Genomic DNA, 24,361 nt, shown 5'->3' with positions numbered 1-24,361 from the left:
TTTCCACTTTTTGTATTTTTTCTGCTGCTTCTGCCGATGAGCTGCCAAATTTGCCGGTTGACGAAAATGATGTGTGTTGGTATGTTCAGTGATTGATCGCTGTCAAAGCTAAGGCCAATGTTGTTTCTTTGCGTAAGGAATTAGAGAGAAATTTTTGCGTTGCCAATTTGCTGATTCGAATTTGGCTCGCAAGGACCAATGTTAAATCACGAGCTGATTTATATTTTAAATTCAATGATATTCATTTATTCAAACAATTGGCCTTAGTCTAACATATGAACTTTAATTTACTTATAAACTTTAAGTCGTGTATCAATTCATTAGAAATTAGATTTACAAAATATAAAATCAAATTTTTAATTCTTCAAAGTAGTTACGAATGAAACTTTTATTTAATGAAAAGGGATAACATGGGAATTATATGTGTTGATACTTATGTATGGTTGATTGTAGTTGTTGCTGATTAGGATCCCGTGTCGTTACGGGAGATGCTCCGTCTAGAGGGTTGATGAAAAAAGAGAAGAAAGTGGAAAAGCGCCCAGCTCTTATATAACCTTTTGGACATTGGAAGCCCGTTCCAATGAGTTGTCAAATAGTGGCGAGTGCATGCAGGGATGCATTATGCACATATGTGTGACTGATGTGGGGAAAACTGCGGGAAAGTGAGTCACCACAGTACTCGTAGGCTCTTCACATGAGCGTGAGTCATAGAAGAGTGGTTTAAGTGGAGAAACTCACTTAAACAGTAATAAAAAGGAAGAGAAAGACGAAAAAAATCGGGTTTGCTTTACTATACAAAAACAGCAAATCAGGGTTGCTAAACTATGTAAGTTGATAGCAGGGTTGTATTTCAACTCATATTATATTGTCTCCGAGTCCGTGATGGCTCATTAAAGTTCAAAGTTTTTTAAAGTATTGGGCAATCGATATTCCCATTAGCAATGTCATAAATAAATATCATTAATGCGATTACTCTTATACTCTCTAATGTATGAAGATTAATTATGGACCCCATTTTATGGAACCATATAATTAATTAAATTTTAGGAATATCCTTATACGTACAAAGGCATTGTATAAAAACTTTTTAGTATATGGGCTTTTTAGTATATACGCCCGTAAAAAATATGCTTTTGTGATGATGGAATTTAGATCTTCAGTAAATTAAAAAGATGAATCAAATACAATACCTAAATCCCGTATTTTATTAACCCTAACCGAAGGCATATCCGATACATAGAAAGGCAGCACCAATCGTTGAAATAATTAATTCAGATTGTGATGTGAGAATGTCACACTACCTCTTTAATCTTAAAATGATTTTCAAGTCATCAGTGCATTGTTTGAAACAAGCATTTACGCGTTAATAAAAAGTATAAAAATGAGCGGGCCAAGGATACCTTAAGGAACATCTGAGGTTGGCACGTATGGTTACGACTCTGTCGAAGGCTTTTGAACTAAGAATCTTTAGTCAATAGGCCGATCAAAAAAACAATTAGCAAAAGGTAATGTTAGTTGGTTAATAGCGAATATTATCTTAAGTTAAATTTGTTTGCCTTTCCCCTGTTCCGGAATTTTGTGATTTTAAGTATGTAATTCAAACACTCAAGCTAGTGCCATCGTACTAAACGGAAATTGTGTAAGTCAATTTGTTATTATGAATGCACGAAAATCTTAGTTTATAGGCAATTATGCAGCTTCAATTTGAATGTTTGGTGTAGGTGCGGCGCTTGCGCGTGGCAAGATTAAGTGAAGGTGGGTTAAGGGAAAATAGCTGATTGGCGGGCAGACAGACTAATGTCAGGTTCGTGCGAAATGTTAGGTAATAAGAGTCAGCACAATGCTCATTTCTTCGAGCACGTTATACCGAAGAGGGTGGGAAGACTCAACCTGACAGGCCAGGCCCAATTTTTCCTTTCCCCTTATACCCTCTACCCTTTATTCTTGACCCTCACATCTATATCTTTTATTTTCTTCACACACAATATTTGTGAACCCCGCTTTGAACATGTTGCTGTGAGTGAGGACAGTGGTGAAATTAGAATAGTCGGCTTTATATATTTTTACGCTGAGAGCTTTATTATAGTAAGCTTTTAAAATGATCTTTAAGTAGTTGTTTTCTTTCAATGTATTTGGTAAATTGGTTAAACTTATTGGTGGGTCATTAAAAAGCGTGGGAAGTAACACGCATAGAGATCTTTTTGTATAATTATTTAGAAATTTTGTTACTACTCGTCTATTCTAGTGGGACTTTAAATTCATTTTCATCATAAACTTCATTTAAAACAGTTAGTTTAAAAATAGCGCTGATATCTTGTAGTTTTAAAGCGCTATTCAGTTGAATATTTGGTGTGTAATACACACTGTGTATATATTTTTTTTCTTGGCCAGGATTTTCAAATTGAAGTTTTGACTTTCCTGCAGTGTGCTGAAATTCCCCACGCGGTGACCCCATGTCTTAGATACGATTCCGATAGAGCTAAATATGCTTGATGTATAACGTCGTAACTGGTGCAGGCCTAATGTGCATTAACTTCGTTTTTGATACGTTTATAATAAGCATATTATCATGCGACCATTTTGCTATGAGATCTAATTTCCTTTGCAGAATTTGTATTGCGGCTTGCAGATCTCGATGCGGTACCAAAAGGGCTGTGTCATCTGCATATCCAAATACTTCACAATTTTTCAGTGCTCTAAGCATGCTATTAGCGCATATTATGTATAGGATTGGGCCTAATTTAGAACCCTGAAGAACACCACAAGATATGTCAGTTTGATTGCTACATTCATTTAGTACTTTCACTCTGTATCTTCTCAATTCTAAGTAGCTTGCAAACCATTTCAAGCAATCACCCCTTATTCCGGCATTGTCTAAATCTTCGATAATTTCCGTATGTGAGAGGGTATCAAACTTTTTACTGAAGTCTATAAGTAAGTCCAGAACATGGTAGCTTTTACTAGCTTCTCATTAACTTTGCTAGCGAATCTGCCTAGTAGCTGGTTTTTGTTTTTATTTTTTTGAAACCCATATTGTCTTTGATCTACTATCTTATATTTCATGATAAAATCAGTTAGTCTACTTGCGATGACTTCTTCCATAATTTTCACAATGACTGGTCGGTATTTTGTAGGGTTCTGTATTCAAAGTCCTAATATCATAGATGTGGAGCGCTCTTCTTACGACTTCGCTAAATATTTTTGCAAAATTATTACAAATTGTATCAACATTGACGTTTCTAAAGTTGTGTACGATTTGTTCGTCCGGGCTGACACCCTTACTGCCTACAATCTCATTTATTAATTGCCATGTTTTCCGAATATCATGCCTATACTCGAAAAACTTGGTTTTGTAGTAATTATTCCGGGTATTATGTATTTCTTTGTTGACATAATTCCTAAACCTTTTATATTCCAATTCGATTTCTTTGTTTCACGGCTTTAATTTACATTTTTTATAAAGCTTATCTCGATTAGTGCACAAAATTTTAAGGTTATTAGTCATCCATGCATTTCTATTTCTACGTACTTTCTTCTTATGGTCCAGTAGAGAGTTCTTATAAATACGTCTAAATATATTTTTTATGTTTTCGCACATCAATCCAACATTATTTGACCCTAGCGTCTCGTTCCAATCTACTTTAGCGATCCGTACATTAAATTTATTGTTGCCTATTGCATTAATGTGTTCTTGGTTCTTTTCGTGCGCATCCTATGTTTATTAAAAGCTAAGCTACACATTACAGAGTAATGGTCAGTAGTATTAGCTTGCACGACACCTGCCAAAATTTCAGCAGCCCTGCCTCTTATAAATATGTGGCCAGTGCACGTTTGTGTTCCACGCTTAACATCAACTCGTGTATATTCATTTATTACTTTTTGCATACCGCAGGATGGGAGTATATCCAAATAGAGATTTGCATTGATATTGTCAGCCTCAAGAATGTTTATATTCATATCACCCATTCCTTTCTCTGTGTCTTCTTTCTTTATTTGTTAAATACTATTCAATCTATAACCAGCCAAAGGTTATCATCACTACTGCTGTCTTTTAATATTTATTAACTACTCTTCTTTAGTTTTAAGATTTACATTTACATACATAAATATTTCACTATTGTCCGTTATATTTAATTTAATTTGATTAATCTAATTTATTATTATTATAAATGTTCAATTTTTATAGCTCGTGCTATTCATGACTAGCACTGTTAAATAATTTGTCAAAATTGTTGTGCTAGGAACAAATTTTCACATAAATACATACATACATACATACATAGTTGGATAAAGAAACTGTAAACTGTAAACTATCATGCATTCCTCTTTGCTCTCTTTCTTCAATATATCATCAAGCTCACTTACAAAAGTACGAATATTGTTTCGAGGCGGCCTGTAAAAGTGAAGTGCTTGTAAGCGATTTAAAAAATTATTCCGACAAAGATTCCAAACCTTTTTTGTTTTTTTTCTGGGCTGTTGCTATTGTTTTTCAATTCTTTTTTTGTTAACATTAAGGCCTAATTGCAGAACTTTTAACTCGGAGTTAAAAAAAAATAAAAAATAAATGTATGAGTTTAACCTGACTTACTCTGAGTTACAACAGAAACTTGCAGGTGGCCTAAAAGCTACTGTGATGGTAGCATTTCGAAGCGCCACTTCATCAGGCAATTGAGGCCAGTCTAACTCGGTTTGAAAACGAAAGTTCCTACCGTTAGGCTTAGCGGTTGACATACATATGCTTGGTTTCGTCAGCTTTCCTTATCTCTAAACTGCTTTGTTTTTACGCATTATTTTTAATTTTTAGGAATATATTTTTTAAAGTGCAAGTTATTAGTTTTAATTACCTATAATTTACTCTTTCCGCCCAGGTTGTGAATATTAAAAATTGCAAAACTGGATTGCAGGGTGCACTAAAATGATACCAAAAAAAATATGCTGCTTGGTTCAGCTGCTTACCAAAATTATGGTTGCCATCCTAAAATCAGGTAAGTGGTTTTTAAACTTAGAGAAGGCTTCACCGTCAATTCGATTTTAGTATTGGTCACCTACAGAGGTTTACGCTGATCACTTTATCGCCGGCGGCGATGTAGGATCCTTAGTACACCGGCGGCGGCGGCGTACGTACTTTAAATAACTTGATTTTCTTATTTTAAAAAGATAATACTTAGGAAAGGTTTTGTTTATCTGTATTTAAGAAAATCGACGTTTTGACCATTTCGGACCTCCCACGGCAACCTGTTCTATATATTGGAGTGATCCGGGGTTTTCGCCAGGACCAATGGCTGACATTTTAACGTAATGCAGCACAATTCCTCGCGTATCGATGAAAAAAAATGCAGTCGAATCGCCTTGGTGAGCTGCGAACCTAGCACCTGACGACACTTTCCTAGGAGCTCTATGTGAAGCTCCGAAGACTTTCTGACGGATGTCTTTGTCGTGCCATGCTGCCGAGCCACATAGCTCACAAGAGACTATGGCAATCACTATAGAAACATCTCGAAAGTTAGGGAGTAGTTATTCGGCCAAAGATACCGGCCTTGAAATCATAAGATGTCTAAGTGGATATCATTGCGTAACTTATGGGTGAAAATCGTATAATCCTCCACGCAATTACATAATTTCAATTTTACAAGGACCCTGGATAAAGTTTTAAAATAAAGACCAAAATTTGTAGACGTTTGTGTCCGAAACGTTGATCTCAATAAACCAAAATAATATTTTAAAATGAATATCGACCAATTTTAGGTTGAAAGTTGTTAATGGTTGTATGCGCAGTCCAAACTTTTCCCCAGCTTATGATATAAGTCATTATTGATGACTTTGTGGCTTCATTTTTCTGATTAGTTCGACTGTCTACTACGTTGGGGTAGTAGCACACCCGGTCATTTGTTCGACTGTCTTGGGACCAACGGAGGCATGAGTCACCTGGCCCAATTTTTTTGAATACTGTTACAGGTTGAGGAAACATCTATGGTGAAGGAATGTGAGTTTTTGTAAATTAATTTTTGAAATCTAACCCTTTACGGCGCCTTGTTGCATTTCTGCAACATACCATTTAAATCGAAATCAAAATATATGACACGACGGTAGATCACATTTGCTCTGTGTTGTAGTTTAGCAACAAAGCATTCTAACGATAAAATGACAGAATGGTTGACCACATGGAATTGTTTTCATTTTTTTTGCATTTAAGTGACGAGCGTGTATAAATCAGTTTCGAGCTCCTATAATACATTTACGATAGGTGATTTATTTGTGAAAAAAATAATATTTTGCAGTTAAAAGTAGTTCCAGAAAAAGGTAAGAGAATATATTTTAACAATCAGTAACATTTTCTTAGCAAAGTCGTGTTTTTTATATATTTCTCTACTTATTTTTCTTTGTTGCATATATGCAACACCGCGCTTTGTGGTTGACATTTTTATTGCTATATTAAAATTCAAAGGTTCTCGTTGAGGATCAAAATGAAACGTGGTCAGCATAATTTGACTACCAAGGAACTGGAAAAGATATTAGATGAATGGGCAGACAGTGAGGATGGCCTTGATTTTTCTGATGATGAAAATATTACTGATCCGACGTATAATATCGAGCCTAACTATCATGACACTTCTGAGGAAGAACTAAACTTACCACTTGATTTGGAAAATGATGTTCCGGGTACTACCACTCTAGCAAAATCCGCTGAAACCATTTCTTATGCAACACATTTAAATTCGGCCTCCGCTGTGCTAACCGATATACCCGAAGCATCTCAGTGGACCTCTAATCGAATACCCAGGAGCAATATTACATGGAATTCCAAACACCTGAAGTTGAATGCCGACCAACTATGTTTTCGCGGATCCGATAAGCTACCGCCGGAGATACTTTGCTTGCATACTCCATTTGAGGTTTTTTCCTGTCCTTTTACTGAGGATTTTATCAATCTAATCAAGAATCAGACTAATTTGTACTCCGGGCAGAGAGATTCTAGTAAACTGGTAAATGTAACTGCTCAAGAAATACGTCAATTTATTGGGATTGCATATTATATGTTGATTGTAAGTATGCCAAATGTAAAAATGTATTGGTCTGAAAATATTAGCTTCGAGCCGATAAGAGAGACAATGAATTCAAAACGATTTGAATTGCTTCGACAGTTATTACACTTCAACAACAATAGTAAAATGGTTCCATATGAACAAATGGGTTCTGATCTATTGTACAAAATCCGGCCATTGATAGATGCACTCAATAATAACTTCAAAAAGTTCCATTTGAAGAGCATTTGTCTGTAGATGAACAAATTTGTTCAACAAAAGCGCGCAATGCTTTGAAACAGTATTTACCCGATAAGCCCCATAAATGGGGATTTAAACTGTTTGTTATATGTGGTGTATCTGGGTATGGATATAAGTTTGAAATGTATAGTGGAAAGGAAAACATATGCGCATCCGGCGAGCCTGATTTAGGAGCATCATCCAATGTAGTTGTCCGCCTTGTCCGTGATGTGCCCATCAATGAGAACTATTAGTTATTTTTCGATAATTATTACACCTCTATTCCGCTTATTGAATAATTGTCGAAGCGAGGAGTTTTGGCTCTAGGAACAATAAGAAAACCCGTATTCCCAACTGCAAGCTACCTGATGATAAAGTTTTAAAAAAAAAGAACCCCGCGGAACGTCAATAGAATACATGGGAAACTGCAATGTAGTTGGCGTAGCTGTTGTAGATTGGAGAGATAATAAAATCGTTACTCTGGCATCAAATTTTGCTGGAGAGCACTCAACATCTGTCAAGTCAGCAAATCAATATGTGTCTATTGAACGTCCTTTTGTCGTAGCAGAATATAATCCGCATATGGGGGTGTTGACCTTTTAGTCTCTGTTATGGGTCACTACAAAATTAAACTACGTAGTAAGCATTGGTATATATGAGCCTTTTACCACTTCCTGGACGTTGCAATGTCTTGGTTTTTATACCGGAGAATTATTGCTGAAAAACCTAGTACCAGTAAAGTCCTAAACTCTGCGGAATTCAGAGTAGCTATAGCAGAGACACTATGCAAATATCAGACAGTTAACCGTTTGAAACGTAAAAGTGATGTTGAATGTCTCATCGAAAATAAAAGGAAGAAAGGCCCGGCTCAACACATTCCCCCGAAAGATGTGAAGTTGGACCAATACGGACACTGGCAGTTTTTGATGGATAAGCGAATGAGGTGCAAATTTCCTGGCTGTAAAGGTTTTACACAAACAAGCTGTGAAAAATGCGGAGTAGGTTTGTGTTATAATAAACAAAATAACTGTTTTAAAAATTTCCACACATCTTGAGTTAGATTTTATTCATGTAGCACTTGTGATGCCATGTTGCATTTCTGCAACAAACAGTTTTTTGTGAAAAATTAATAAAAAATTATAAAAAAAATTATTTTTATTGTTTTATTAATAACAGCGTATTTACTAGCTAGTAAATATAAATTTAATAAAATTTAAAACCTGGCGCCGTAAAGGGCTAAGCTGACCAAACTTGTAAACAGGTAGAGAATGGCATACTTTGCCAAATGCTCTACTAAAATCCATATAAATTACATCAGTGTGAAGATATTGTCTGAAACCTTTAGAAACGTGCGTTGGGAACTCCAGTAAATTTGTGATGGTAGATTTGCCCTTACAGAACCGATGTTAAGAATTGCAATTTGAATTTAATAAAATCAAATTGGTCAGCAAAAATCGATCACACAATAAAGAAGATAGAGATAGTTGATAAGAAAATGTAGCTTCAAATTCAAATAACTTTGGGATTGCGGACAGATTAGCTTTGCCCCTATAGTTTTCTACTGAAGATCTACTCCCGTTTTTATGAAGACGGATAATGAGAGATTCATTCCACTTAGTTAGAAAAATACCATATTTTAAAGATAGATAAAACAAGTCAGCGAGAAGCTGATAAATGTAAGCAGAACATTTTTGGCATTGAATTTATTTTTACATTTATACATTATCTGATATTCCTTTTATTATTTTTTTTTGCAATTTTACACGCAAATATAGGGGTTCAAATAGTTTTAATTACTTTCAATACTTTAATTTTTTTGGTATATATAGTAACATAATATAAATTTTTTTTATTTATTTGGTTTTAAACTTGAATTTTTTAATTTTTCTTTCATATCTTATTATTGACTTGTATTAAATTTTCTGTTGCAATTACACACATACACACATACATGTATAAATTTGTCGCATCAAAGGTTGCATAGATACCTAATTTAAGTTTTAATTTTTGGTTTTGGGCCCATAGACATTTAAGGCATAAAACCGACTTTTTTTTTATATTTAAGATATACATCTCCTTTTTTGTTTTTTTTATATATCTTGCTTTTATATTGTATTTTTTTATATATATTTTGATATTTTATTTATATTTTTGGTTATTGGGATTTTCAGTTTGCCCTACATTCATTTTATCCTTGTTTGCTTGGTGCTTATATTGTTTGTATCCTAGCTTATTTTCAAATATATACATACGAATATGTGAACTCTCCTTTTTATTTGATTTGTTGGTTTTTAAACTTTTTTTATTTTTCGGGGTATTGCGTCGGTGGATATCTGTTTTCTGAGATAGTAACCCGGGGTACACTAGGGTGTTCGAAAAATAGATTTTTTTTGGTTAAGTTTTTTGTGTACCGACAACGAATGTCGGAGAAGGATAAAAAGATCGAGAACAGAGATTTTGGGGGATTGGGTATCCTCGACTCCAATTGGCGTCAAACTAGGAGCCGTACGAAGGCCCTAGAGAACCAAATCGCTTGTTCGGTTTATAACCAGATTGACGTGGGTATACCGAGACCCGTTGACTTTGTCCCTACGGACTATTTTAATAGTTAAGCGTCGCGGATTTTTAGATCTTTTGGCCCTGATCGCCCGCTGAGGGTCTCTGTCGCGAACGGGTGTCATTTAACCAGCTAGATAATAGCCTAAATTTCTCCAAAAAAATCGGTTTGTTGTGCCAAATGGTCAAAAGGGAAAACGTAGGTGCCCAAGGTGGTGACGTTCTTGCGCAGAACGCACCATCAACGAATGTTGGCACCAGCCTTGATGCTCCTAAAAGCCACTCAGCCCAAAATGAAAACAATGTCGAACAGCTGAGCCGAATGATGGCGCAACAAACGACTTGGTGGCGCAAATGGCGAATGAGGTGATGAACATTAAGACTAGTGTCGATAACCTTGGTGGCCGCGTAGCAGATATAGAAACGTCTGCGCAAGCGCCTGGACAACGGTCCGCTTTGGCATTTACGAAGTCCACAACATGGCGTTCCGTTTGCGGAAGAGGATCCCTGAAAAGAAGTTGGTTGGCATAATCAGGGGAACCTTAAACCTTACCTTGCCTACTTGAACTTCGTCACAAAAATGGACTCGTTGGCGGAGCTCAAGGCGGAATACAAGAGATCCGAAAAACTAATAAATAAAACAAGAGCAGGTCCATGGTAGTCAGCGAGGCAGGCTTCGAGCTTCCAGAACAGTTGGGGGAACCAAAGATAGAAGCGTTCAATAGGAAACCCCAACAACAATCCCAACCTCAACTTCAACACCCAACCACAGACCATCCCATAGTGCTAGTCCTTCTGTTAATCCGTCCACGTAAAAGTCCAATGTCAATTCCTTTTGTGCTTCTCCCTTCCATTTGATGTAGTGGTTTAGTGCGGTATGCCGGTGGATCACTTCGTGAAAAAGCCGGCAGGAGCACAAACGCCGAATAAGTGTATGTCCTCGTTTCACAATATGGTCTGTTTTGCTTGTGGTAGTGATTCGTCCTTTTGTGTTTTTAAGCCTAAGCAGGGAAACCTGAGACTGGCGGAGCTGACCAGGGACTCCAGCCAGAAGACAGACAACCCGGCAGCACAACAATAAAGATTTTGCAAAGGGGTAGATAGGGATTTTGGGAGAGTAGAGGAAGAGAGGGTGAAGCGGGAAACAAATTGTTTACATCAGAGGAAAACTGAATATCAAGAAACTAGGAGAAGGATCTTTTGTGAAACAATAAGTAGTAATAGGAACCAGAAAAAATTTAAGAAAATAGAGAAAATGAAGAGAATGTTAAGATACAGCTGAAAAATGAAATCACTGCTACTATGGTTACAGTGAAAGGAGATAACCGCTTCTATGCGAAAAATGCAATAGGAGGTGGCGAGATCCTCTCTTGGGCTCAGGGGCGAGTGCCAGCTGCTTAGGAAAGGACTCAGCTGCACTCCTTCGGGGAAAGGAAACCTTGATTATGCCAATCAATGGCCATAATATCGTGGCAGGGGTGATAAAGTTACCTGTGGTTTGGGATAACGTCACAAAAGCTTTGGAATTTCTGACAGTACCAGGTTTGCAGCAACAGGTTTATCTCGGCATCGAATTTTTGAAGGAATTTTGTATGAGTATGGTGAGCAAGCGTGTGAGTGCGAACGTTGCCAGTGTGGCGGAGCTCGAGCCCGTGATTTGTCTTTCGACGCTGTGTAACATGTTTTAACGTCGGAGCAAAATTATAGGTTGGAGCGTGTAAAAGCCCAATTTCCGTCCTTCGCGGTACTAGGGTTAGGCCAAACAGATAAGGAGGAACAAGTGATCAAGGTGGTTGACGAAGATCTGCCAGTAAAACAGCGCCACTACCCCATTTCCCCTGCTATCCAAAAACTTATATATGCGGAGTTGGATAGCTTGCTGAGCATGGGTGTCATGGAGGAGTCCAACAGTAGTCTCATATATGTTTATTGGAAAAGGTCGATCGGTGCCTTTGTGAGGCTAAGTTAACAATCAATGTCGAAAAGAGCAAGTTTTGCTTCAAAGAAGTTCGTTATTTAGGATACGTAGTCGGGGATGGATGTATTAGGACACATGTCAATAAAGTGGTGGCATTGATAGACTTTCCGGTACCGAAATCCCCCAAGCAATCATACAGGACTATGCGACCATTGCAGCTCCGCTGCACGACTGCCTTAAGAAAGCCAATATTAAGAACGAAGCAATGAAGTCCTTTAAAATTTTTAATCAGTGCTTACGCACCCTGACTAGAACCGAAGATTTTATATTCAATGCGACGCATCGACTGACGGAGTGGGAGGGGTTTTATTTCAATGACCAGAACCAAAGAGCTATTGCCAACGTTTCGGCAAGAATAAATAAAGCGCAGAAGAACTATAGCATTGCCAACTATAATGCTACGCCACTATCGTGAGTGTGAAGAGATTCCGACCTTATGTGGAAGGAGCCCAGTTCACCACCATAACTAATCATGCCAGCCTCAAATGGCTCATGAATCAGAAAGATCTTTCTGGGAGGTTGACAAGGTGGAGTTTGAAACTCCAGGGTTATAATTTCGATATCCAACATCGAAAAGGTGCACAAAACGTGGTTCCTGCCACACTGTCACGAATGTACATGGACGAAATCCTGACGAACGATAGAGCCATCGAAGTTTGCCTCGAGTTGCCGTTCTTCGAGTCGGAGGAGTATACGGAGTTAAAAAATACGGTGACCGAGAACAAGAACAAACTACCTGATTTATGTTTATCGGACGGTTACATGAACAAACGGACGTTATTCGACATGGGGGATGATCTTATAGTGGATCAGACCTTGAAGCTCTGGGTCGGAATTGCGACTGGGGCTGGTAGAGGCGTCTCACAGCTGAACGTGGGCTGGACATGGCGGTATCCACATAACGCTATCCCGATTACGTCAAAAATATTACTGGCCAGGCATGGTTTCAGATGTTTGCTTATATGTCAAGGACTGCGAAACGTGCAAAACTCATTAAACTCAAATGTTTGTTAATAGATTTTATGGGTCCGTATCCTCTTTCTAGTTATGGTAACGTGTATATATTTATATGTTTAGATTATTTTTCAAATTTCGTATTTTTTAAACCTATGAACTGGCCAACTGCAGCTGAGATAGTAAAGTTTTTAGAAAAAGAATTTTTTCATGTTTTTGGCGTGCCCGAATATGTACATTCGGACAACGGAAAACAGTTTGTTTCTGAGATGTTCGGTAACTTTTTAGAGAAATATGACATAAAATATGTAAAAAGAGCCTTTTATTCACCTCAGGGTAACGTTGCAGATAGGATAAACCGATCTGCCCTACAGATCATTAGATCGTTTATAAAAGAGAATCAGAAAAATTGGGACAAGTGTGTCAGCGATGCAGCATTTGCACTCCACAGCGTTACAGCATGCTGCATCATATGAGCTATACCGAAAGCTGGCAGCGGTAAAGAATGTTGAATTAATTTTATTTATTCTTCGTATTGACGTATGTAATCACTTTATTATTATAATTTTCATTTTTCTTAACTTTTTTATTTATTTGATTATTTTTGCTATTATTATATTTTTTATTTATTTAAATTTTTATACCTATTTGACTGTATGATCTGTGATATTTTATTTTATTAAATTTTGTTTTTTCATTATTTTTTTGCCACCTGCGATATTTTATTTTATTTAGTTTTATTATCTGTGATATGTTCTTTACTGTTAGATATGTAGAGTAGTATCTGTGATATAGGTTTAAGTAGTTTAAATAAGAGCATTAGCCCAGTGATTTAGTTTGTAGGTAAGCAGTAGAAAGGTTTAAAAGCGTGAATAAAATTAGGCCCGGCATTGAGTCGTGGTTCGAGGCCACACGTGGGACGCGGGAAATATTACTTGCCAGGCCGCGTCGAAAACTTTTTACACACACACTCCATAGTGCAGGCACCATCGGCTGTTGCGAGCCTGTAACCACAGCCTGTCTGCATACTGGCTTGAATGAATGGCAGCGTGTATCTGTGTATTGTGCCCAGGGTCGTGCCTCAGCCGCAATATTGCCACTATGCTAACAACATCGTATAATGACAACAATGTGTCTCTAACGAACACAATGTTGCAGCGGAAGTAAAATGCTGCGCATTGGCATCAGGTTGTTATCTGCGGCCACCATGTTGCTAACAGCATAGCAGCATTGCGGTCAAAACACGAATGTTATGCACCTATTTGTCTTGTTCTGGTATGTATGTTTGTGTGTACAAGGCTATGAGCGTGTGAATGCATCATTGTGAGCGGTCAAGGCACGAACCAAATGTATCTGTGTAGGTGTTGGTTTGTTGGAGCGGTAAGCATTTGAATGTATGAGTGCATGATTGATTGAACGTGTAAATGAAAAATACGGAAATACCGAAAAGAAAGTTTTGCATGTATGGGTAGAAATTTTCCGTTTCTGGGTAACGTTCTTTACCACGGCGGTGGGTATAAGAAGGGGAAAAATAAGTCAACGGGCCAAAGTCTCGTTTCAACAGTGCCCAGTTCAAGTCAAGTGAAAGTGAGTGGCGATAAGTATAAGTCAGTTGCACGTTTCTAACCGTATTACAAAGTACATAGTTTTTGTAGTGCGCGAATTAGAACGATTTTTTTAAAAAACAAATAGTGCGCGTAGAAAGTGTCCGCGGTACGTGTAAAAAGCTGGAAGCAGTTTTCAGCAAATATATTTTACAAGAGGTAGGAGAATATATACTTTTTATGTCTCCCCAGGATTGCTTGACGGGCGCTGGGTTTTCAACCTGGCCTAACAAAAGCCAAAAGAAAACTTGCATCAACATATACACCCCTACATACAAATATATGTATGTAGATGAGTATGTGACTATGCAGGCATGAAATCCATAGGTAGCTGTGTATATATATGTACATAGATACACTTCTACCTTTGAATTTTCTAAATAGATTTTCTTTTATATTTAATTACAGCACATGTCACGATTTATTTTTCCTTGGAAAACGCCTACTGTGCATGGTACTTGGCGACATAGCGCGCAACAACTACTAAATCATCTTTCTTATATTGGTGGCGCAACGCCAACAACACCCATTACATATTTTTATCTTGGCGACATACTGCCCAAAAACAATTACCACGCATCTTCACTACCCACAAGCACTACACTATATTTTTATTTGCCGGCGCACACCACAACAACAACAACAGAAATACAAGAACTTGGTAACATCAAGCATAGCATTTTTCACCGGCGGCCTTGGGCCGCAACAACAACAGCCACTACGCCGCATATAACAAAAATCCTTCGGGAACAACCACGACAACAAAACATAAGGGGCACATCACTGGCCTCAAACGAATACAAATTTTGGCAAAGTGGAAAACAATTACAACACAATTATAAAAACATCAGCAACAACTACAACAAATTTTGGCAGCAGCATTTACCCATTTTTGGACTAGTTCGCATCTTTTGGTAATACAAGCAACAGCAAACACCGGCGGAGGGAGGAGCTTTTCCGGCATTACATTTAGGTTATATTATTAGTAGAAGGGTCATTTCATTTCCGGGGCCAAGCATTTTTTTTCGAATATAAAATTTGTGGGTTTCACTTTAACACCATATTTCCTAAGTTAATGGTAGTACTTTTGCTTCCATTTATTTTTTTTCTGTTTTTCTCCTCGTTTATTCATTACCTTTTTTATTTTTGTGTTCGGTTTTACATTTATTTTTTGACCTTTTGATATCATTCTGTCACGTTTCTCTTTTAATTTTTCTTTACCATATACACATTTTTTTTCTCGCACATATTTCCTCTTTTTAAACGATTTTATTTAGCTTGAGTCCACAGGCTGGCTGGCACGAATTTTGTAATTGAAATTTGGAATATAGTTCAGAGCCCGATGACAATGCAATAATAAGAAAAAAAAACTCCGATCGGTTGCGCATGGATCGAAATATTTCAAAAAATCGTATTTGTGGTCCGATTAATATTTGGAACATAAAATACATGCATGAATAGACAGCGAAATATGAAAAAATCACCGCTAGGTGGCGCAAGGATCCTGATATTCAAAAATAGTATTTTTGGCCGATTTGGTTAAAATTTGGAACACATAATACATACATGAATATATAGCGACCTAAGAAAAATAATCGCCGCTAGGTGGCGCAAGGATCGATATATTCAAAAAATCTTATTTGTGGTCCGATTTGGGTCATATTTGGAACACATAATACATACATGAATAGAAAGCGACATATGAAAAAAATCGCCGCTAGGTGGCGCAAGGATCGAGATATTCAAAAAATCTTATTTGTGCTCCGATTAGTCTTATATTTGGAACACATATTATATACGTGAACATAAAGCGACATATGAAAAAAATCGCCGCCACGTGGCGCAGGTATTGAGATATTAAAAATACTCGTATTTGTGGTCCGATTTGGCTCATACATATATTACACACAGTCCTGTAGAAATGACATCAAAATACTTTGGAGTTCGAGGAGGGACAAGCATACGTGGCGCAGAGTCGAGTCAAGTCTTTGGAAGGTTTATGTATTGAGGACTTAGATTGTAACAAATGGTCAGTAGAGTCCTTATAATAATGTGTCACTAATTGAACTAAATAGAATGAGAAATAATAGGCAATTAAATAAAGACTAAAAACTTGAAGAAAAAAATAATTAAAAAATTTTTTAGTTAAACGGTTTTATTGAAAACAATATTTACATTAAAAAATAATAATACTAAAAGCTAGAAAATAATTAGGTAGATCCTAGGTACTAGTCATCAAACTCCTCATCAATCTAGGGCCTTGATCAGACAATTAAATAAAAGCGTTGGACGCGTAAAATTTTTATTGATATTCATATATAAGACCAACTGAACCTTAATAAGGTTATGCTACGCCTCACATTTTTAGAAATTTCACGCGCCCAACGCTTTTATTTAATTGTCTGATCAACGCCCTAGATTGATTACTAGTACCTAGAACCTACCTTATTATTTTCTAGCTTTTAGTATTATTATTACTTCATGTAAGTATGGTTTTTAATAAAACTGTTTAACTTAAACTTTTTTTTTTATTATTTTATTTTATACTCAGCTGTGCAGAGCTCACAGAGTATATTAATTTTGTTCGCATAACAATACCACGTAACGGCATAAACTAATCGAGATAGATATAGACTTCTATATATCAAGATGATCTGGGCGAAAAAAGAAATCCATTTAGCCATGTCCGTCCGTAAACACGATAACTTGTTTAAGGTATATTAATGAAATTTGGTATGTAAGTTCCTGGGCACTCATCTGAGATCGCTATTTAAAATGAACGAAATCGGACTATAAACACGCCCACTTTTTCGATATCGAAAATTTCGAAAAACCTTGGTAGATGGGTTGACCTTATGACAAAGAATAGAAAATTTTAAAAAAATTTGGACAATGGGCACAGCCCACTTTTAAAAGAAAGTAATTTAAAAGTTTTGCAAGCTGTAATTTGGCAGCTGAGTATGTAATGTTCGGTTACACCCCAACTTAGCATTCCTTACTTGTTGTTTCTATGGTAGTACTAACGCAAAATTATCGAATTTTTATTTTTTTGTACTTGGTTTGTTTTTTCATGATTATTGGCAAAGTTAATTTCGGCCAACATACCTTTTTACCAGCCTCACACCCCGAGATTGCATATGATAGTGTGCCTTCAGCACCAAGGGTTTTTTTCTTTGTCGAATATACATTTTTTTTTAATATCTTGCGTTTTATCATCACGTTGCACTATGGAAGATAGTTTTATGTTTATACTTGTTGAGCAGAGCTCACAGAGTATATTAAGTTTGTTTGTTGTACATATATAAAGGAATCGAGATAGATATAGACCTCCATATATCAAAATAATCAGGATCGAAAAAAAATTTGATTGAGCCATGTCCGTCCGTCCGTCCGTCCGTCCGTTAACACGATAACTTGAGTAAATTTTGAGGTATCTTGATGAAATTTGGTATGTAGGTTCCTGAGCACTCATCTCAGATCGCTATTTAAAATGAACGATATCGGACTATAACCACGCCCACTTTTTCGATATCGAAATTTCGAAAAACCGAAAAAGTGCGATAATTCATTACAGAAGACAGCTAAAGCGACGAAACTTGGTAGATGAGTTGAACTTATGACGCAGAATAGAAAATTAGTAAAATTTTGGACAATGAGCGTGGCACCGCCCACTTTTAAAAGAAGGTAATTTAAAACTTTTGCAAGCTGTAATTTGGCAGTCGTTGAAGATATCATGATGAAATTTGGCAGGAACGTTACTTATATTACTATATGAACGCTTAATAAAAATTAGCAAAATCGGAGAAGGACCAAGCCCACTTTAAAAAAAAAAATTTTTTAAAGTAAAATTTTAACAAAAAATTTAATATCTTTACAGTATATAAGTAAATTATGTCAACATTCAACTCCAATAATGATATGGTGCAACAAAATACAAAAATAAAAGAAAATTTCAAAATGGGCGTGGCTCCGCCCTTTTTCATTTAATTTGTCTGGATACTTTTAACGCCATAAGTCGAACAAAAATTAACCAATCCTTTTGAAATTTGGTAGGGGCATAGATTTATGACGTTAACTGTTTTCTGTGAAAATGGGCGAAATCGGTTGATGCCACGCCCAGTTTTTATACACAGTCGTCCGTCTGTCCTTCCGCATGGCCGTTAACACGATAACTTGAGCAAAAATCGACATATCTTTAATGAACTTAGTTCACGTGCTTACTTGAACTCACTTTATCTTGGTATGAAAAAGGAACGAAATCCGACTATGACCACGCCCACTTTTTCGATATCGAAAATTACGAAAAATTAAAAAAATGCCATAATTCTATACCAAATACGAAAAAAGGATGAAAGGTAAGGTAATTGGATTGTTTTATTGACGCGAAATATAACTTTAGAAAAAACTTTATAAAATAGTTGTGACACCTACCATATTAAGTAGAAGAAAATGAAAAAGTTCTGCAGGGCGAAATAAAAAACCCTCAAAATCTTGACAGGTATTAAATATATAAATAAATTAGCGGTATCCAACAGATGATGTTCTGGGTCACCCTGGTCCACATTTTGGTCGATATCTGGCAAACGCCTTCACACCACTCCCTTTTAAAACTCTCATTAACACCTTTCATTTGATACCCATATTGTACAAACAAATTCTAGGGTCACCCCTGGTCCACCTTTATGGCGATATCTCGAAAATGCGACCACCTATACAACAACCACCACTCCCTTTTAAAACCCTCATTAATACCTTTAATTTGATACCCATATCGTACAAACACATTCTAGAGTCACCCTGGTCCACCTATATGGCAAAATTTCGAAACGGCATCCACCTATAGAACTAGGGCCCACTCCCTTTTAAAATACTCATTAACATCATTCGTTTGATGCCCATATTGTACAAACAAATTCTAGGGTCGCCCCTGGTCCACCTTTGTGGCGATATCTCGAAACGGCGTCCACCTATGGAACTAAGAATTACTCCCTTTTAAAATACTCATTAACACCTTTCATTTGATACCCATATCGTACAAACGCATTCTAGAGTCAACCCTGATCCACCTTTATGGCTATATCCCTAAATGGCGTCCACCTATAGAACTATGGCCCACTCCCTCATAAAATACTCTTTAATGCCTTTCATTTGATACACATGTCATACAAACACATTCCAGGGTTTCCCTCGGTTCATTTTCCTACATGGTTATTTTCCCTTATGTTGTCACCATAGCTCTCAACTGAGTATGTAATGTTCGGTTACACCCGAACTTAACATTCCTTACTTGTTTTATACTCAGTTGAGCAGAGTTCACAGAGTATATTAACTTTGATTGGATTACGGCTGGTTGTGCAGGTATAAAGGAATCGAGATAGATATAGACTTCCATATATCAAAATCATCAGTATCGAAAAAATAATTTTATTGAGCCATGTCCGTCCGTCCGTCCGTTAACACGATAACTTGAGTAAATTTTGAGGTATCTTGATGAAATTTTGTATGTAGGTTCCCGGGGACTCATCTCAGATTGTTATTTAAAATGAACGATATCGGACTATAACCACGCCCTCTTTTTCGAAATCGAAAATTTCGAAAAACCGAAAAAGTGCGATAATTCATTACCAAAGACGGATAAAGCGATGAAACTTGGTAGGTGAGTTGAACTTATGACGCAGAATAGAAAATTAGTAAAATCTTTGGCAATGGGCGTGGCATCGCCCACTTTTAAAAGAAGGTAATTTAAAAGTTTTGCAAGCTGTAATTTGGCAGTCGTTAAAGATATCATAATGAAATTTGGCAGGAACGTTACTCCTATTACTATATGCATGCTTAATAAAAATTAGCAAAATCAAAGAACGACTACGCCCACTTAAAAAAAAAATTTTTTTAATCTCAAATTTTAACAAAAAATTTAATATCTTTACAGTATATCAGTAAATTATGTCAACATTCGACTCCAGTAATGATATGGTGCAATATTCAAAGATAACGAACAATCGTTACGGATTTTTCCAATTTTTTTTGTAAAAATATAAAAAAATGTGTACTTTGCGAGGAAGGATATCGAAAACTTTTTATTTTTTTGCAGATTTTCTTTTCTCTCTAAGCGCTTTTAATAAGCTTTTATTCAACAAAATCGATGAACTAATATAAAAGTTATAAGCATTCAAATATATATATCCATATAGTAAAACTTAAGTACCCTTAAATAATAGCATATGTACATAAGATTCTGTCTTAACTCTATGATCTTATTTTATAACTGAAAAAGTTATGTGTCTTGATTAGGATCGGTTTCTCTTATGAGAAACCAACAGTAGTCACTCATCATAGCTACATCCCAGAATCCTTGATACCGAATTTCAATTATTTTCATTTGTCGGTGAAACTTTTCGCCATGCTCGTCACTTTCGTCGCCAAGATTTTGCGGGAAAAAATTTAAATGGGAGTGTAGAAAATGAATTTTTAAAGACATATTTACTACTGAAAGAAAATAAAAAAGTTAGATAAATACATAAGTGACACATTAGTATATAATTTTCTTAGGCTGGATTTATCTTTCAATTCAGAACAAATTTTTTGTTTACATTTTTCTCGTTCTTGTTTTTTCGGAACTGGACGATGAATTCAGATTTAGGGCTATATATTCTCATGTAAATTTAAAAATTTTCATACGAATTTTTTGCTTATCGGGCAGATAGCTTTTAAAGTTAACTGAGAAAACGGTCTTAAATATGTTTTTTTATTTACCCATTTCCGCATAGCTTTTTTTTTTAAGTCGTTCACTATCATCTCGTAGTTAGTAGGACTTTTGTGTTTTCCTAAAAAAGAAGTAATGACCTTTTCAAAAGAATCCCACGCTGCTGCCTCCACTGGTGACAATAATTCTTTGAAATGGTTATTGGTCATCATTTTCCTTAACTGTGGTCCCACAAAATCCCTTTCTTTATTTTTGCTTCTGATATCTCTTGAAAGATTGTCTTCAAATGATGAAAAGCTTCGTCTTCTTTGTCCAAAGCCTTGACAAAGATTTTGATAAGGCCGAGCTTGATGTGGAGCGGAGGTGAATTTATTTTTTCCTTCTTTATAAGTGGGGAGTATTTTATGTTATCCACCACAACTTGAAACTCGATTCGTTCTGGCCAATCCTTTATGATGTAGTGGTCCTGACGAGCTCGGCTATCCCATTTGCATAGAAAGCAACGGTATCTTGTGCATCCACTTTGTAGACCACATATCATTCCAACGACTTTAAGATCGGCACATATTTTCCAATCATGTTCTTCGTATTCAGCTATGTCAGCTATGCATTAAAAGGGAGCAAATTCCTAATTTTATCCGGTTTCCGAAAAAATCAGTTCGACTCGGCATGTGGTGCACACAGTATTCGGTGTCCATGGTTTTTCATTGTTTTTAGGCTTAATTGCAAAATAAAAATAATAAATGAAATTTGGAAACACACGTCGCATCTGTAGGGTTAAAAGCATTTTTCTAACCAATGTATAAATGTCTATTATGCGAAATGATGCGAAATGATCCGAAATGACGAAGTGAACACACGGTGGACAGCTGTTGGACTAATTTTTATTTTACAAATTCACTTTCCTAAATAGATAATTTTCAATAGTGAGCCCACACAAATTCTCTTATACAAAAAACAATACAGTTGTTGCTGCATTCATAATTGCACTTTCCAGCATATAATAAGTATGTATGTGTGTATGTACATATGATTTTAAGCAATGCAAATGAGCTGACAAAGAGATTGAGAAATTAACAATAGTTGAGTGACTGGCGTTGGGCTACACCAATAACATGTACTAACATATTTGGCAGGAAATATCGGTAATTCAGGTGAATGACCGCGATAGCCGTGGCCTTCAATTATAACTTAAAGAAAATAGAGTTTTAAATTGTGTGAGCTAACTGGCAATGCAGTGGTTCTTAATCGGTGACCCAACAGCATCCTTATAACGATAAATTGACCGCAGATGAAACAGAACATATCTGGATCATTTGTACACTCAAACTCTCGCGCCCTTTTATTCATATTATATTTTTAAGTAAATGACGGGTTATAAACTGCAATTATAAACTGAACAGTATCCGGCGAGCCTTGCAGATATTATGAAGGAACAAGGCGCATGTACTATTATTTATACTTAGATCAAGTAAAAATTTAAGCCTAGAAAAAAAGGTTCCCAAGTCTACAAAGAAACCCTACCTGCCTTAAAATTATGCTCTATGCTCTTGCTTGAAATGTACCTGGGTTTGAGAAAACGACATTAACAGTGGGTGATTTTACATAGGAATTTCATAATGGCGTCTCTGGTGCATTTTGGCTGTAAACCAGTGTAATTAAAGAAATGCGTTCATATTTAACTATATTTTCATATTTAAAAAAATATTCACTGACGAGCAACATCGCCAATTGACCAAAAAATTTTTTTTTCGTATGAAAAACTACAAAGCGATATCTCCGAAACCTGTGGAGCCAAACAAATTCTTTTTTTCGTATGAAAAACTACAAACGATTACAACGTATTTCAAAAAGAAAAAAACCAAATTCACTTAAACTGCTTGGTTTCCGCACAATGTATTATATTTTCGGAGTAACTATAAAAATTACAAAAAAATGGATTTCACTACAATGAATTTCCTCGTTTTGTAGTTATCGGAAAAGTACTTTTAGTGCTTCCAAATTGCTGCGTTCTTGTTTTTTTTGAGATGCGTTAGCGATATCTCCGAAACAAGTGGAGCAAAAAAAAAATGTTTTTTTTTTTTGTATGAAGAACTACAAACGATTTTAAACTTATTTCAAAAAGAAAAAACCAAATTTACTTAAATGGCTTGGTTTCCGCAAAATGTATTAAATTTTCAGAGTAACTACAAAAACTAAAAAAAAAAATGAATTACACTACAATCAATTTCATCGTTTGTAGTTATAAGAAAAGTACTTTAGTGCTTCCAAATTGCTGCGTTCTTGGTTTTTTAAGATCCGTTAGCGATATCTCCGAAACCTGCGGAGCAAAAAAATAATTTTTTTTCGTATGAAAAACTACAAATGATTTAAAACTTATTTCAAAAAGAAAAACACCAAATTTACTTAAATGGCTTGGTTTCCGCACAATGTATTATATTTTCGGAGTAACTATAAAAACTAAAAAAAACTAATTTCACTACAATCAATTTCATCGGTTGTAGTTATAGGAAAAGTACTTTTAGTGCTTCCAAATTACTGCGTTCTTGGTTTTGTTGAGATACGTTAGCGATATCTCCGAAACCTGTGGAGGAAAAAATTTTTTTTCGGTTGAAAAGCTACAAACGATTTAAAACGTATTTCAAAAAGAAAAAAAATTTATTTACTTAAATTGCTTGGTTTCCGCACAATGTATTATATTTTCGGAGTAACTATAAAAACTACAAAAAATTAATTTCACTACAATCAATTTCATCGGTTGTAGTTATAGGAAAAGTACTTTTAGTGCTTCCAAATTACTGCGTTCTTGGTTTTGTTGAGATACGTTAGCGATATCTCCGAAACCTGTGGAGCATAAAAATTTTTTCGTTTGAAAAACTACAAACGATTTAAAACGTATTTCAAAAAGAAAAAAAATGATTTACTTAAATTGCTTGGTTTCCGCACAATGTATTATATTTTCGGAGTAACTATAACAACTACAAAAAAATGAATTTCACTATAATCAGTTTCATCGTTTGTAGTTATAGGAAAAGTACTTTTAGTGCTTCCAAATTGCTGCGTTCTTGGTTTTTTTGAGATGCGTTAGCGATATCTCCGAAAACTGTGGAGAAAAAAAATTTTTGTTTTCGTTTGAAAAACTATAAACTATTTAAAACGTATTTCAAAAGGAAAAAAACTAAATTTAATTAAATTGCTTGGTCTCCGCACAATGTATTATATTTTCGTAGTAACTATAAAAACTACAAAAAATGAACTTCACTACAATCAATTTTATCGTTTGTAGTTATAGGAAAAGAAACTT

General features: G+C 35.8%; 1 protein-coding gene and 1 long non-coding RNA gene across 4 annotated transcripts in view; both read left to right on the top strand.

Annotated features, from left to right (window-relative positions):
* Cad96Ca (tyrosine kinase receptor Cad96Ca) overlaps positions 1–24,361 on the top strand; it is a 2,297,709-nt gene that overhangs the window by 84,620 nt on the left and 2,188,728 nt on the right. For all 3 annotated transcript variants that reach the window (XM_067760060.1, XM_067760059.1, XM_067760061.1), the window contains exon 2: positions 4,869–4,985. In XM_067760060.1, the coding sequence (XP_067616161.1) occupies positions 4,916–4,985 (70 nt within the window). In that variant the 5' untranslated portion in view covers positions 4,869–4,915. The remainder of the gene's footprint in view (positions 1–4,868; positions 4,986–24,361) is intronic.
* Positions 15,106–24,361, top strand: part of LOC137236962 (uncharacterized) — a 64,470-nt gene continuing 55,214 nt past the window's right edge. The window contains exon 1 of the long non-coding RNA XR_010948729.1: positions 15,106–15,327. This is a non-coding gene — a long non-coding RNA (uncharacterized lncRNA). The remainder of the gene's footprint in view (positions 15,328–24,361) is intronic.

Source organism: Eurosta solidaginis, chromosome 1, assembly GCF_040869045.1.
Source record: "Eurosta solidaginis isolate ZX-2024a chromosome 1, ASM4086904v1, whole genome shotgun sequence".
Classification (NCBI taxonomy): Eukaryota; Metazoa; Arthropoda; class Insecta; order Diptera; family Tephritidae; genus Eurosta; species Eurosta solidaginis.
Note: the sequence above shows the minus strand (reverse complement) of the source record. Positions and strands in the feature narration are given on the sequence as shown.